The sequence below is a fragment of the Mobula birostris genome, chromosome 10 (genome assembly GCF_030028105.1).
Source record: "Mobula birostris isolate sMobBir1 chromosome 10, sMobBir1.hap1, whole genome shotgun sequence".
NCBI classification, from domain to species: Eukaryota; Metazoa; Chordata; class Chondrichthyes; order Myliobatiformes; family Myliobatidae; genus Mobula; species Mobula birostris.
The window spans coordinates 2,291,043-2,308,286 of NC_092379.1; the positions used below are offsets into that span (position 1 = coordinate 2,291,043).

The 17,244-nt window shown below is 43.3% G+C and overlaps 1 protein-coding gene across 3 annotated transcripts in view; it reads left to right on the plus strand.

Annotated features, from left to right (window-relative positions):
• The window catches only part of adad2 (adenosine deaminase domain containing 2), an 82,186-nt gene that overhangs the window by 39,530 nt on the left and 25,412 nt on the right, over positions 1–17,244 (plus strand). For 2 of the 3 annotated variants that reach the window (XM_072269806.1, XM_072269807.1), the window contains 3 exons: positions 9,213–9,338; positions 12,661–12,811; positions 14,134–14,256. In XM_072269806.1, the coding sequence (XP_072125907.1) occupies positions 9,213–9,338; positions 12,661–12,811; positions 14,134–14,256 (400 nt within the window). The remainder of the gene's footprint in view (positions 1–9,212; positions 9,339–12,660; positions 12,812–14,133; positions 14,257–17,244) is intronic. The other variant, XM_072269808.1, reaches the window with a different exon arrangement.

Here is a 17,244-nt window from a genome sequence, read left to right on the forward strand (position 1 = left end):
TCCTTCCTGAGGGCACTCAGTGCTGGGTCCGGAAATACAGAATTAATTAGGTCTGGACCCAAAGAGTCTTGTCCCGAGTTTGCCCGGCTCCCCGCCCCCCCCACCCCCACTAATCTTCTTTTCTCTGGCTCTGGTTTCATTTCCTGCTGCAGGGTTTGTTCTTTGGAGAGCAAGCCCCATCTGGCTGCCATTTCTCCACTCTTTGAGGGAGGGGAGGACGAGGGGGAGGGCCGATGCTTTGACTGCTGCTTGTGCGTGGGTGGGGAGGGAGGGCTTGGAGGTTCCGATGTTTCCGGCAATCATTCTTTGGGCTTTCTTGTTTTGTGGATATCTGTAAAGAGTAAGAATTTCACGATGGTTACTGCAAACATCTGATATTAAATTGAACCACTTGATCTGTCACCTCAATATCTGGCTGCCTATATTGCACTGCTCCATTTACAATGCCACGGCAGAAGCAAAGGGATTTGGCAGCCTGGCACTCTAGGGTTTTAAAAACTCTCCTGCACAGGTCTCGTGTCATCGCCAGCACAGTGGCCAACCACCACCCTAACTTTCCTCTTGTTAGCAACAGAACTGCTGCACATATAAAATACCCTCTGATGCAGGGAACCTTATAGGTCTTAAACAGATTTAGTGACATGTCTTGTATTTATAAAAAAAAATGCATTGATCTAACCATTATTTATTTTTAGTGAGAAAGTTTGCTTTTGATACTAGTTAGATTTGACCTGTGGGGGGCACTCATGAAAACCTGGCACCAATATGTTCACATCAACTCATTCCAGCTGTCCGCACAGGAAAACGTAAGAACTAGAAGCTGGAGTGAGCCCTTCAGCCACTTGTGCTAGCTTCAGTATCCAACAAGATAATGGCTGACAATTTTACCTCACTGCCACCTTCCTGCACTAATCCCTTAATATCTTAAAGAATCTATCTTGATTGTGCTCAGTGAGGACTCTTCACAACAATCCTGCTTAGGAAATTCCAAGGGTTTACTGGCATTTATAGATGGTCATCAGCTTTGAAACAGATATTAAGCCACGTCGTCCATTGTCATTCTTGGGAGACTGGGGGGCCAGTGCAGTGTTTCCCAGCCATAACGGTTGTATCTGTGCGACAGTAAAGATAGATCTTTCTTTGTCCTTCATAGATCCTTCCTAAAGGTCCGAGATTGCTGGTGACAGCTCAACGACCTAAAATCAAAGTTTCTAATATGCACTTAGTCGTCACTTTGAGGTACACCCGTGCACCTTATTAATGCAGATATCTAATCAGCCAATCATGTAGCAGCAACAAAACGCATGAAAGCATGCAGACGTGATCAGGAGGTTCCGTTGTTGTTCCGACCAAACATCAGAATTGGTTAGAAATTTGATTTGAATAAAATAATTTTTGGTGACAGATGGGGTGGTTTGATTATCTCAAAAACTGCTGATCGTCTGGGATTTTCATGCACAATAGTTTCTAGGGCTTACAGAGAATGGTGCAAAAAACAAAAAAAAACAGCCAGTCAGTGGCAGGTCTGTGATGAAAACACCACCTTGTTAATGAGAGGGGTCGGAGCAGAATGGCCAGACTGGTTCAAGCTGAGAGGAAGGTGACAGTAGCTCAAGTGACTGTGTTAAAAGAGTGGTGTGCAGAAGAGCATCTCTGAATACACAATACATTGAACCCTGATGTGGGTGGGTTACAGCAGTGGTCCCCAGCCACCGGGCCGCAGAGCACGTGCTGCCGGGCCCCGAGGAAACGATACGAGTCAGCTGCACCTTTCCTCATTCCCTGTCACGCACTGTTGAACTTGAACCTAGGGTTGCCGACTGCCCCGTATTTCCCGGGACATCCCGTATTTTGGGCTAAATTGGTTTGTCCCATACGGGACCGCCCTTGTCCCGTATTTCCCCCACTAAGGTAGAGCGTTCCTATGAAACCTTTCGTGCCAAAATGGCGTAAAGCGAAGAAGCAATTACCATCAATTTATATGGGAAAAATTTTTGAGCGTTCCCAGACCCCAAAAATAACCTACCAAATAACATAAAACTGAAAATAAATAACACTAACATATAGTAAAAGCAGGAATGATATGATAAATACACAGCCTATATAAAGTAGAAATAATGTATATACAGTATAGTTGGGAAGATGAAGGCAAAACGGATTTGTGGGGGAGGGGGAATCAGCACGTACGCGCATGCGCACATCACATGCATACACAGGTGCTCACGCAAGGCTTCATGGTCATGGTTGTCTCTTTGGGGTAAAGTATCCCGGGATTTGACTGCTACTTTTGTCCCTTATTTGGGAGTGAGAAAGTTGACAACCCTAACTGTAAAAGACATGTTGAGGTGAGTTTAACCCTACTTGAACCCCCCCCCCCCCCCAATCGGCCGGTCTTCAAGAATATTGTCAATATTAAATTGGTTCGTGGTGCAAAAAAGGTTGGGGACCCCTGGGCTACAGCAGCAGAAGACCACAAACATACACTCAGTGACCACTTTATTAGGTACAGGAGGTTTGTGATAAAGTAGCCACAACTGTAAATTTAGAAAGAAATTTCATTTTGAACAGAGCAAGTAAAGAGTTTGTTAATAATTCCATCCTCCATGTTCTATTAAGATGTGATCATTGTTTTTCTATCTCTGAAAGTTTATATTTGCTGGTCGCTAAGTACCAGGTGCACTCAGAGGTTCAGATGTGTCATTATCTCAGGCTTAGCTTGTGTTAAAAACTGAAAGTGCTGGAAATCTGAAATGAAAACACAAAATGCTGGTAACATTCTGCAGGTCTGTGGAAGGAGGAAATTTAATGCTCCAGGTCGGGAACCTGCCATCAGAACTGGTTGGGGAGAAGGTGGAAGTACAAAGTTCATTTATTATCCAAGTACTTGTACTTTTTACAGTCTTGAGCTTCATCTCCTTACAGGCAGCCACAAAACAAAGAATTCTAATAGAACCTGTGAAAAAGATCATCAGACACCCAATGTGCAGAAAAACAAATTTTGCAAATGATAAAATTCAGCAAATAACATTCAGAACTGAAGTTCCTGAAAGGGAGTCCACGGCCAGTAAGCCAGTCAACTCTGCAGCCTCAGTTTAGTGCAGAGACAAGTAAACCTGGCCAAGCAGTGAGCTGAACACCACCCCATCTCTTGTCTCCAGTCCCAACACCCTGACCTTTTCAATCTGGCCCAACACTTAAACCGTCCAAACCTTGGGCTTTTCCTCGCTCTCACACCCGGGCCCTGCCGCCTTGATACCCTTGAGCCTGGGCATGGGATGGCTAGGACAAAGGAGATACTTCCGATAGTGAGTCCAAATGAGTTACTGTGCGCTTACTGGCAGATGATTCTACTTTGTGTAACATGCAAGGTTGTGGACCAAACCAGCATGCTGGACTATACAAATAGAATAGATGGTGTTAGCTTTAACGAGAGGTTGGTGAGCTTGGGTTCTTTTTTCCTGGTGTGTCAGAGGCCAAGGGAGAGAGACCTGATAGAAGAGAGGCATAGATAGGATAGACGGCCAAACCTTTAATCCAAGGGTGGGAAAGTCAAACAGTAGAAAGCAACACTTACAGAACACTGGGGCAACTCAGCAGGTCAGGCAGCACCTACAGAGAGGAATAAACATTCATCGTTGTGAGTCCTGGTGAAGGGTCTCGGCCCGAAATGTCAACTGTTTATTTCCCTCCATAGATGCTGCCTGACCTGCTGTGACTCTCCAGCATTGGGCTCTGGATTTCCAGCCTCTGCAGAATCTTTTGTCTTTATTCTAAGCATATGTGTAGGGTGACGGGGATGAGAAAGGTAAGGTTTTTTTAGAGATTTGTAGGTGCTTGGAACAGGCTGCTAGGGATGGTGCTGGAAGCAGCTGCAATAGTGGCTTTCAAGAGGTGTTTAATTAGGTACATGAATTCGTGGGAAATGGGGGGATGTGGGCCACGTGTAGGCAGAGGGGTTTACTTAAATTTGGCATGGTGCTCAGCACAGAGTTGGTGGCCCAAGGGGCCTTCTCCTCTGCTGTACTGTTCTATGCTGTAATAGAAAACTTGAACCAAAAAAAAACATGCTGATGGCGAGGTTAATTGGGCATTGTGAATCAACTCTGCTGTGTAGATGAGAGATAAGCTGAATAAGAATATCAAAGTAGCTCACAGGGAACATTAGTGGGTGAATGGGATTGCTCAGCAACTCAGTGTAGGCTCAATAGATCAAATGCTATTTAGAAACTACAGGTCAGCGTAGACTCAATAGGTCAAATGTTATTTAGAAACTATAGATCAACATAGATTCAAATCAGGGTAGACTCAATATGTCAAATGCTATTTAGAAACTACAGGTCAGCGTAGACTCATATCAGGGTAGACGTAATAGGCCAAATGGTATTTAGCAACTACAGGTCAGCATAGAGTCTATAGGCCAAATGATATTTAGAAACTATAGATAAGTATTAGCATCCACACATGCGCACGTCCCTTCACTTTTTCCACTCCACAGTTTAAACATTAAACTGCAAATGTCGAAGAGAGGGTGTACCTACACCCTTTACAACCTTCATACAGGCCAAAGGATTCAGTGCTGTTCCACTCATAAATTCACTGTGTTGTAGCAACGTAGGCAACACACACAAAATGCTGGAGGAACTCGGCAGGCCAGGCAGCATCTATGGAAAAGAGTACAGTGGATGTTTTGGGCTGAAACCCTTCAGCAGGAAATGTAGCAATCAGTTTGTGCACAGCAAGATCCCTCAGCAGTTACATTACATTTATAGTTAGAACATAGAATAGTACAGCACAGTACAGGCCCTTCAGCCCACAATGTTGTGCTGACCCTCAAACCCTGCCTCCCATGTAAGCCCCCACCTTAAATTCCTCCATATACCTATCTAGTAGTCTGTTTGCAGAAGGGTTTGTCTCCTCACTGAGAAGAAGTTTGTTTATTTATTTCGAGATACAGTGCGGAATATGACCTTCTGGTCCTTCGAACTGCACCACCCAACTACCCCTGATTTCAATCCCTAACCTAATCACGGGAGAATTTACGATGAGAAATTAATCTACTAACTTCTATGTCTTCAGACTGTGGGAGGAAGCCCACACATTCCGCGGGGAGGATGTACAAAGGCTCCTTACAGAGGATGCCTGGACTGAACGTTGAACTCCAATACCCTGTGATGTAATAGCATTGCGCTAACCATTACATTAATGTGGTTAAGTCGCGGAGTCATACAGTGCACCTTTGTCTTTAAAGTGATGCCGTGCGGTCTTTTGCATTCAGTTGAAGAAGTGAACAGGCTTGAGTTTTGTTCCTTGTCCAGCAGTCTAATGTGTTCTCAGTGCAACATCCCAGTAGAGCCCAGATTATTTCCTCAAGTCTCAAGTGGACTTGAATTCAAATTTCTGGCTGAAGGTGAGGATGCTGCCACAATTCTGAATATGGTAACAGTGCAGAGTCAAAGTATTTTTTCACTGATCTGCGAATTGCTGGTCTTTCTGGGAAGTTGAGAAGGGATAACTTACTGGGAGTTTCAAACAATTTAAATGAAATTCTTTTTTAAGGTGCTGTTCATTATGTTCTGACTGAATCTGATTATTTGAATACCTTCAAACTGACGGCAAGAATATCGATCTCTCCTGGTTAAAAAAAATTCCCTCCCCCTCACCCCTTCTTCTATTCCCCACTCTGGCCTCTTACCTCTTCTCAGCTGCCCGTCACCTCCCCCTGGGTTCCTCTCCTCCTTCCCATTCTCCTTCCCATTCTCCTATGGACCATTCTTCCCTCCAATCAGTTTCCCCCTTTTTCAGTACTTGACCTTTCCCACCCACCTGGCATCACCGATCACCTGCCAGCCCACCTTTTTTAATTGGGCATCTTCCCACTTCCTTTTCAGTCCTGTTGAAGGTTCTTTGCCCGAAACATCAACAAGGAGTATTGTAGGTAAGGCAGATGAGTTTAGGGCATGGATTGGCACGTTATTGCTATTAGTGAGACTTGGTTGCAGGAGGGGCAGGACTGGCAGTCTAATGTTCCGGGGTTCCGTTGTTTCAAAGGTGACAGAGGGGGAAGGATGAAAGGGGGAGGAGTGGCATTACTAGTCAGGGAAAATATCACAGCTGTGCGTAGACAGGACAGCCTGGAGGGCTTGTCTACAAAGGCCATATGGGTGGAGCTGAGGAACGGGAAAGGTGTGATCACACTAATAGAGTTGTATTATAGACCGCCCAATAGTCAGAGAGAATTGGAGGAGCAAATCTGTAGAGAGATAGCAGACCGATGTAAGAATCAGAAGTTGTAGTAGTAGGAGATTTTAACTTTCCACATATTGACTGGGACTCCCACATTGTGAAAGGGCTAGATCAAGGGTCCCCAACCTTTCTCGCACCGCGGACCGATTTAATATTGACAATATTCTTGTGGAGCCACTGATGGGGGGAGGGGGGTGTTCAAGTTCAACAGTGCATGACAGGGAATGAGGAACGGTGCAGCTGACTCACATCGTTTCATATCTCCAAATCATATCATTTCCTCCTGTACCAGTGTTTCAGACAGATGGATGATTCTTCCCGTCTCAATAGGGTCTGTCACCGACACGGCCGTACAGAAAGAGACTCTACAGCCCATTATCCTAATATTTCACTTCCAATAGTCAGTCACAGTAGCACATCTTTGCAGCCTGGTGGTTGGGGACCACTGAGCGAGATGGCTTGGAGTTTGTCAAATGCGTTCGGGAAGGTTTTCTAAATCAATATATAGAGGTACCTGCGAGAGGGGATGCAATGCTTGATCTCCTATTAGGGAAACAGACAGGTCAGGTGACAGAAGTATGTGTAGACGAACATTTTGGGTCCAGTGATCACAATGTCATTAGTTTAAAATTAATTATGGATAAGGATAGGTCTGGTCCCTGAGTTGAGGTTCTAAATTGGAGAAGGGCCAATTTTGTAGAAATGAGAAGGGATCTAGGAAGAGTGGATTGGGATAAGTTGTTTTCTGGCAAGGATGTGTTCAGCAAGTGGAAGGCCTTCAAAGGCAAAATTTTGAGAGTGCAGAGTTTGCATGTTCCTGCCAGGATTAAAGGCAAAGTTAACAGGCATAGGGAACCTTGGTTTTCAAGGGATATTGGCGATCTGGTTAGGAAAAAGAGAGGGTGTATAACAGGTATAGGCAACAAGGAACAAATGAGGTACTTGAAGAGTATAGAAAATGTAAGAAAATACTAAAGAAGGAAATCAGAAAGGCAAAAAGAAGACATGATGTTGCTTTGGCAGATAATGTGAAGGTAACCCCGAAGGGTTTCTACGAGTATATTAAGAGTAAAAAGATAGTAAGGGACAGAATTGGTCCCCGGAGGACCAGAGTGGTCATCTATGTGCAGAGCCTCACAAGATGGGGGAGATCTTAAACAGTTTTTTTGCATCAGTATTTACTCAGGAAACTGGCATAGCGTATATGGAAGGAAGGAAGGGAAACAAGCAGTAGTGTCATAGAGATTAAAGAGGAGGAAGTGTTTGCTGCCTTACAGCGAATAAGGGTAGATAAATCCCCCTGACATGATATTTCCTCGGACCTTGAGGGAGACTAGTGTAGAAATTGCAGGGGCCCTGGCAGAAATATTTAAAATGTCCTTAGCCACGGGTGCGGTGCCGGAGGATTGGAGGGTAGCTCATGTTGTTCCGTTGTTTAAAAAGGCTCCAAAAGTAAACCAGGTAATTACAGACCAGTGAACCTGATATCAGTAGTAGGAAAATTATTGGAAGGTGTTCTGAGAGATCGGATATACAAGTATTTGGACAGCCAAGGGCTGATTAAGAATAGTCAGCATGGCTTTGTGTGTGGTAGATTGTGTTTAACGAATCTTGTAGAGTTTTTCGAGGAGGTTACCAAGAAAGTAGATGAAGGAAAGACTGTGGATGTTGTCTACGTGGACTTTAGTAAGACCTTTGACAAGGTCCCACATGGGAGGTTAGTTCAGAAGGTTCAGACATTAGGTATCCATGGAGAGGTTGTAAACTGGATTCGAAATTGGCTGTGTGGGAGAAGACAGAGTGGTAGTGGATGATTGCTTCTCAGACTGGAGGCCTGTGATTAGTGGTGTGCCTCTGCGATCTGTGCTGGGACCATTGTTGTTTGTTGTCTATATCAATGATCTAGATGATAATGTGGGAAATTGGATCAGCAAGTTTGCTGATGACACTAAGATTGGAGGCGTTGTGGACAGTGAGGAAGGCTTTCAAAGCTTGCAGAGGGATCTGAATCAACTGGAAAAAATGGGCCAGAAAATGGCAGAGGGAATTTAATGCAGACAAGTGTGAGGTGTTGCATTTTGGAAGGACAAATCAAGGTAGGACATACACAGTAAATGGTAGGGTACTGAGGAGTGCGGAGGAACAAAGGGATCTGGGAGTTCAGATACACAATTCCCTGAAAGTGACGTCACAGGAAGGCAGGGTTGTAAAGAAGGGTTTTGGTATCCTGGCATTCATAAATCCAAGTATTGAGTATAGGAGTTGGGATGTTTTGGTGAGGTTGTATAAGACATTGGCGAGGCCAAATTTGGAGTATTGTGTGCAGTTCTGGTCACCTAACTATAGGAAGGATATCAGTAAGATTGAAAGAGTGCAGAGAAGATTTACTAGGATGTTGCTGGGTCTTCAGGAGTTGAGTTACAGGGAAAGATTGAACAGATTAGGACTTTATTCCTTGGCGCGTAGAAGAATGGGGGGGCTTGATAGAAGTTTACAAAATTATGAGGGTATAGACAGTAAATATGAGTAGGCTCTTTCCACTTAGATTAGGAGAGATAAATATGAGAGGACATGGCTTTAGGGTGAAAGAGGAAAGATTTAGGGGGAACTTCTTCACTCAGAGAGTGGTGGGAGTGTGGAACGAGCTGCCATCTGACGTGGTAAATGCGGGCTCACTGTTAAGTTTTAAGAATAAATTGGATAGCTACATGGATGGGAGAGGTCTGGAGGGTTGTGGACTGAGTGCAGGTCAATGGGACTAGCGGAATAAAGTTCCGGCACAGGCTAGAAGGGTCGAATGACCTGTTTTCTGTGCTGTAGTGTTCCATGGTTCTATGGTTTATTCATCCCCATAGATGCCGCCTGACCTAAGTTCCTCCAGCTTTTTCTGTGTGTTGCTCTGGATTTCAAGCATCTGCTGAATCTTCTGCATTTATTATTTGAATATCATCTCTCTTGATGTATTTCAGAAAATTTGGTTATTCATCCTATCCGATGTGCAGCAGTTAGCAATTGCGTATTGAAGATGCTCTTGAAATGCCACCCAAATGTTCAGAGCTCCACAAAGACACTGGCTGCCTTCATAGTAGAGAAAGGTAAGTTAGTCACCCCTGATGTGCCACTTCATTGCAAGGGAAATCTGTAGTTTGAACTGGAAAATAAATAAGATTTTTTGTTGCTTCTTAATGTTTTAAAGTAATCGACCATTAAATTTAATATCCAATGTAGAAAATATGCAAAGAGAGAAGCTTTCTCTTTGCACCAGATTATGATGTCAGTCTCTAGTTTGGGTACAGGGCTCCCACGCATGCCCACATCATTGTCAGCCTTCCAACAGGAAGTTCCACATCATTTATGGTGTCCTAAAGCTTTGGAAATAATTTACTTGTAGACAGGTTGAAGATATAGAGATTGCCTATGCTAGAATTTGGAGCAACATCTGCTGGAGGAACTCAGTAGATTGAGGGGAATCTGTGTAGAAAAGGAACTGTTAACATTTTGGATTAGAATCCTGAATGAGGACAAGGAAGCCAGAAATAATCAACAAGAACATAGAACAGCACAGAACAGGAATAGGCCCTTTGGCCCACAATGTTTTACTGAATCAGCTAAAAAGTAAATTTAAAAAAACTCCCAAAAACTGATCCCTCCTACCTACACAACACCCATATCCCTCCATCTTCCTCATAGTCATGTACCTATCTAAACTCTCTAAAAAGCCTCTACCAGCCAGTGCATTCCAGGCATCCACCACTCACTGAGCAAAAAGCTCACCCCTCACAACCCCTTTGAACCTACCCCTCTCACCTTTAATGCATGCCCTCTGTTATTAGACTCTTCAACGCTGGGAGACAGATAACTCTCTGTCCACTCTATCTATGCCTCTCATAATCTTGTAAACCTCTCTCAGGTCTCCCCTCAGCCTCCACCGTTCCAGAGAAAACAACCCAAGTTTGTCCAGCCTCTCTTGATAGCAAATGCCCTCTAAACCAGGCAGTATCCTGGGAAACCTCTTCTGCACCCTCTCCAAAGCCTCTACATCCTTCCTGTAGTGCGGCGACCAGAACTGTATGCAATACTCTTGATGTGGCCTAACCAGAGTTTTATAAAGTTGCAACAGAACCTCTTGACTTTTGAACTCAATGCCAAAAGTTAGGGGATTTGCCCCAGTACATCATGGGTAAATCCCTCCCAACCATTAAGCACATCTATATGAAAAGCGATTGTAGGAAAGCAGCATCCCTCGTCAGAGATCCCTATCATACAGACATGCTCTTTTCCTGCTGGTGTCATCAGGCAGAAGGTAAAAGAGCCTCAGGACTCACACCACTAGGTTCAAGAAGAGTTACTACCCTTCAACCATCAAGCTGTTGAACAAAAGGGGATAACTACACTCACTTGCCCATCCATTGAGATGTTCTCACAACCAATGATTTCACTTTAAGAACTCTCTATTGTCTTTTATTTTGAACTTTGAAACATACAGCGAAATGTGTCATTTTGTGTCATTGACCAACACAGCCAAGGATTGTACTGGGCTGCCCGTTAGTGTCACCACGGTTCCAGTGGCAACCTAACCCTAACCCATACGTCTTCGGAAAGTGAGGAAACTTACGCAGTCACCGGGTGGGGGTGGGGGGGAAGCATACTATTCAGAAAGTGCCAAGAATTGAACCTCGACCAGTGTTTTCTGTCGCTGTGAAGCAGTGTGCTAACTATTACACTACCGTGTTACCTTGCTATTGATGGAGAGTTCCATTTGAAGCATTTAATTGAAATGTGATTGATACAAAGAAGCTTTCTTAAAACACATATCTAGTTTACAGAGAAGAAAATTGCATCAGTCTGGTAATAGCGAAAGCAGGATTCACAACAATCTTTTTAGATATTCTGTCCTGTGAAACTGCGATTGCATGCAAGAAGCAGTGGGTTAATTCCGACTTGGAACAGCAATTGTTAGCCGAGACGTGGATGACTGAGTTGGGATATTAACTAGGTTTAAACAGATTACTTCTGGAACACCCACAAGTGAGGTGTCAGCTTTCCTCTTTCAGCCTTTAACTTGAGACTATGTGAGTGCATTTTGGCTGCTAAAGTTTGAAGAAGCAGTTCACCCATGTGGAGTTCTGAAGCAAGTAACCTTCCAGTCTGTTCAGAATAATCAGCTTGGTATGAGTTCTGTATTTTGATTATTGCTTGTATTTTCTAGATTTATAATTTTCAAGCTGTTATCCAAGTTCCTTGGTTTGAATCCTAGTGCAACTCAACTCCAGATGGTTGGTCGGAAAACAAGACATTTTGGGGATTCTTTGTAAAAATTTAGGAAGAAATCTAGTTTTTAATTATGCATTGTCTGCAGATCCCAGGATTCTTTCAGTTAAAATTCTATATTTTTAAGTACAAAGTAAATTTATTAACAAAGTATATGTTGCACATATAACCCTGAGATTCATTTTCATATGGGCATACTCAACAAATCTGTAGAATTGTAACTGATAGATCAATGAAAGACTGCCCAACTTGGGCGTTCATCCAGAGTGCAGAAGGCAACAAACTGCAAATGCAGAGTGAAGAAACAATAATATAAATAAGCAATTAATATTGAGATGAAGTGTCCTTGAAAGTGAGCCCATAATTTATGGGAACACTTTAGTGCTGGGACAAGCGAAGTTGCGTGAAGTTATCCCTGTTGGTTCAAGAGCCTGATTGTTAAGAGGAGTCCTGAGGCTCTTGTACGTTCTTCCTGAAGGCAGCAGCTAGAAGAAAGCATATCCTGGGTGGGGGTCTCTGATGAGGATTGCGCTTTCCTGCGACAGTGTTTCATGTAGATGTGCTCAGTGGTGGGGAGGGCTGTACCCGTGATGGACTGGGCCGTATCTACTACTTTTTGTAGGACTTTCCATTCAAAGGCATTGGTTCTCCCATACCAGGCCATGATGCAGCCAGTCAATATACTCTCCACTACACATTTATAGAAGTTTGTCAAAGTTCCAGATGTCATGCTAAATCTCTGCAGACTTGAGGAAAATTTCAAAGAGTAGAAGTTGAAGATGCAGGGGTGGGGTTGAGGATTGGTGCAGCATAAGTATCAACAGTGTGAGTTTAAAAATAACCAATTTGATTTTGTTTACTAAATTACAGAGAAAATCCTCTTTTTTTTTTACCTCTAACTTCCGCTCACTCCCCCATTCACCTTCCCTTTTTCCAGTTTACATGATTGTGCAAACTTCAACACAGTGTATTGCACTAATGAATGTACAGCAGTTCCGGAATACCTTTAGCTTCCATTGCCTATATCAAGCAGTCCCAAGCCATTGATAATAAAAAATACAGCATCTTTCATTCTGCTTCAGCAAGAATGTTTCAATCCCTGCTTCAAAACGATGCCCTTTACCACCATTGACTTTGGCTCCACAGTGATAGAAGACTGCAGTGACAACGCTGGTGAAAAGTACGAAGTTGTTGCAATAGGAACAGGAGAGACTTGTTACAGCGGTTGGATATGTTTCGATGGCCGTTTACTCCATGACTGTCATGCTGTAGTGGTCGCCAGAAGAGCATTGCAAAGGTAATGACGCAGAAAGTTGGTTTAAATCTATATCATGAGACCTCCTGTCTCTCATCCTTAATATACTCAGTGGAGTATGTGTTTCTAAGTAGTTCTTCCAAGTGCAAAGAGACAGTGCAAACATTTGCATTCTAGAGGCACTGTAATAAAGAGGAAATGAGGCTGATCCTTTTGAACAGAATTGAGGGGAGACTGGAGCTAACGGGCTGGATTGGAACAGGCACATTAGTATGTCAAAATAGTTATTTTTTAAAAAAATAATTCAAAACCAAGTGCTTTGCATCAGTTTTCACTGTGGAAGACATTAGTGTTGTGTCTGTACAACTACATATCAATTAAATAAAAGCATGTACACGGGAAGTGAGGTTAACTGGTGTATTCACATTGCAGGGGGAGAGAGCAAGAGGTTATCACTGCGCATGCATAGACAACAGATCAGTATGTATGGCTAAGTTATCAGTCCGTACGTATTGCTTTAATAGAAATAAGTCCATACATTACACTTCCTCCCCTTTAGATTAATGTAACATAAAACTGTATATGTAACAAAACATTCAATTCCATATTCAAATAAACGTGCTTTCATAATAACAGTCCATAGCTAATTTCACTATACTAAAGATTCAGTCTTTTGAATGGCGCTCCGTTTCTTTCAGGATAACATCTTTGGACCTGTGGAGTGGCGTCAGGTTTGGCTGGTGTCTTGTCAACAGCAACTTCCTCTGTTGCAGCTGTTACGTTGCTGTCAGTGACATGATCATCACTGAATGGTAATTCCGGTGGCTGTAATGTGTCCGCCTTGTTGGATGCAGTCGACTCAGCTGTGTTCTTTAGCTGAGCATCCATGACGTTTCCATGTCTGATCTCCAACATCCACTGTGTACATCAGTGGTCCAGTTCTAGTAGCTATCCCACCAGATGTCTATTTGTCTTCTTGGTAATCAGACGCTAGGACTTCCTGTCCAACCTTGAAGCTCCTTGCTACTTCACTTGGCAGCTGGTTAAACTGTTTATTCTGCACTTCCCTCCGTAGATTTGGTTTCAGGAGGTCTATGCAAGATCTCAGACCGTCCTGATGAAGGATCTCAGCCCAAAATGTCGACTGTACTCTTTTCCATAGATGCTGCCTGGTCTGCTGAGTTCCTCCAGCATTTAGTGTGTGTTGCAAGCATGACCTGAGTTGTGATATATTTTCTGGTTTGGGTGCCTGCAGCACTGCTTCTGTCTTCTTTTGTGACTTATGTAAGCCATGCTTGTCAGTGACATGTCCACAATATGGGATTTCATTCTTGAAAAACTTACATTTCTCTCTTTGCATGCAGAACTCAGCCAACTTTCTGGACGTGCTCTTCATCATTCTTGTTAGTCATTGTGTTCCTGGGATATCTTGGATCAGTTGGTCGCTTGCTCTTTGCCAAACTGCTGGAGCTGGTGCAGCGCCAAAGGTGAAATGATTTTACTGGAACAGTCCCTTGTGAGTGTTGATTGTGATTAACTTCCTGCTTGACTCCTCAATCTGTATTTGCATATAGGCTTGTGACAAGTCTATCTTTGAGAACCACTTCCTGTCTTCCAAAGATGCAAAAATGTATTCTATTCACAGCAGGGGATATTGCACAGTATGTAGCACAGGGCTGATGCTCGCCCTGACATCCCCGCATATGAGAACAGCTCTGACCTTTCCTTTCTCGATCACCTGGACAATGGGCATTACACTCATTACACTCAATCTTAGAGAGAATGCCAGAAACCTCTAAGCTCTGAAGTTCAGCATCCACTTCAGGACATTGTGCGTAAGGCACTGGACGCGCTCTATGGAATCTTGGTGTTGTTGCTGCTTCATCCATTTCAGTTCTGGCCTTCATGCCTTGGGGTTTACCAATCCCCTTCTCAAATACCTTCTCATTAACATTAAGCAACTCTGGCAGTCTGTGGTTAGTGCTACCATTTGGGCAGCAGTTGCCTTTTGACACATTGAGAGCTTTTAATGTGTGCCAGTCTAGTTGGATTTTTTTCAGCCATTCTTGTTCAAAAGGCACTGCCCCTCCTCCCCACTTCTCAACACATACAGCTCTAACTGCTGTGTTCTGCCTCCGTACATCACATTTACTTTCAGTTTGCTCTTGGAGACACTTTTTCACCTGTATAAGTCTTTAGCACCACTGAGATCTTTTCTAATGTTAGCTTAGAGAGCAGTCTATTGTAGTCAGCCTCTGAAATTATAGACAAAGCTGACCCTGTATCCAGTTCTATAGCAGACACATCTATTGTGATCCAGATGATTTTGTGATCTGCTTCAGTTATGCTTGCAGTTCTAGGCATTGCAGCTCACCCTTGTCTGACTCTGTGTTGTCTGATTCTGTTTCACATTCGTCACTTTACGCATTTGTTTAGTTTTCTGTTTGAAACTTTTCACTCTGTGTGGTTTTTCTCTTTAATTGTGTTTCTTGCCTGATTTGCAAACTCTCTCTACCTACCTCTCCACCTATCTTCGTATCATCCGCAAACTTTGCCACAAAGCCTTCAATTCCATTATCTAAATCATTGACAAACAATGTGAAAAGTAGCGGTCCCAATACTGATCCCTAAGGAACACCACTAGTCACTGGGCAGCCAACCAGAAAAGGCAGCCTTTATACCTACTCACTGCCTCCTGCCTGTCAGCCATTCCTCTATCCATGCCAGTATCTTTCCTATAATGCCATAGGATTTTATCTTGCTAAGCAGCCTCATGTGTGGCACCTTAACTGGTGTATTCACATTACAGGGAGAGAGAGAGAGCACAGGTGTAGACAACAGATCAAAGCACACAGGTAAGTTTTCAGTGCATAAGTAGTGCTAAGGAGAGTCACTGCTCTATAAGAAATAGATCCATACATTACAATTAGCAGTGTGGTAGGAGTTCCAGGTGTTATGAAGTTTGTGAAGTTACCATTTCTACAGAGAAGGTTCTTGGGGAAACTGAAAGGTAGATAAGATACCTGGACAAATGGTATACACCCCAAAGTTCTGAAAGAGGTGGCTGAAGAGATTTTGGAAGCATTGGTAATGATCTTTCAATAATCACTAGATTCTGGAATGGTTCTGGAAGACTGAAAAAATTGCAAATGTCACTCCACTCTTCAAGAAAGGAGAGAAGCAGAAGAAAGGAGATGATCGGCCAGTTAGTCTGATATCAGTGGTTGGGGAGATGTTGGAGTGGATTATTAAGGATGAGGTCTCGGTATTTGGAGGCACATGATAAAATAGGGATAAACTTTTAGGGCCGTGACCCTTTATAAGGTCAGTCCTGATGAAGGATCTCAGCCCAAAACGTTTGTTCTTTATTCCTTTCCATAGATGCTGCTTGGTCTGCTGATTTCCTGCAGCATTTTGTGTGTGTTACTCTTATTGATTTGCTTGCCTGCTTTTCTTATGAGCATTGATCTCCTAAACCTCCAAGTCTGAAACTTGACAACCTACTCAATAAATACAGGCATAACTTAAACCTGCCAACAATCTGCCTGCAATTGCTGCATTATCGGTGCTGACTGGCAGCATCGACACTTCAACATTGCATATTTCAATCATTCAGTGACTTTGTGAAGCTTTTCAGCTATTCTTCATCGTCAGATGAAAACAAAAGTGAAAGTACAGCACAGAAACAGGCCCTTTGGCCCATCAGTGCCGAACTACTTAAACTGCTTACTCCCGTCAACCTGACCTGGACCAAAGCCCCTCCATACCCCTTGCGTCCACGTACCTATCCAAACGTTGAAACCAAGCTCACATGCACCAATGCATGTTATCAGTAGGTCCCAGTGCACCTTGCCTGGCCCATTTCCGGAGTGGCACAGGACGTTAGCAAAAAACCTCCAGTCTATTTTCCAAGGCACAAAATATATGGATTCTGTTTATTGATCATGGCTGTGAGTCTGTCGGCCCATTGAACAATGAAGATAGTTACAGAGAAAACGTCTATCGTCTTGTGAAACTTTGAAACTGCCACAAGGTTTCCGGATAGCTAAGTGGGATCTAACAGTTGTGCTGTCCTGATTGAAAATTTCCATGGTGTTTAGAGTGGCTGAGTCACATCATTCAGTTTCTCCCCTTTTTTTTATATAAGTCACAAGGTAGAAAACATGAAATGGCAACAATACTTGTATCAATGTGATATAGAAGCTGCCCTCCTCTCTGTGCACTTTCACCCTCTTATTTTGCCTTTGCTTTACTGTATTATGCCTGCCTCTCATACAGTACCCAATGTTGTTGTACAAATTGATATTACTGTTTGGTGTTTCTGTTTTACCCCCCCCCCCACCATAGTTGATGGGGACGTGGGCGCCACGGTAGAACATAGAACATTCAGAAGCAGCATCTTACACCGGAAGACGGTCCAAAGACATATTGGGAAGTAGGTTAATTGGTCATTGTAAATTGTCCCGTGATTAGGC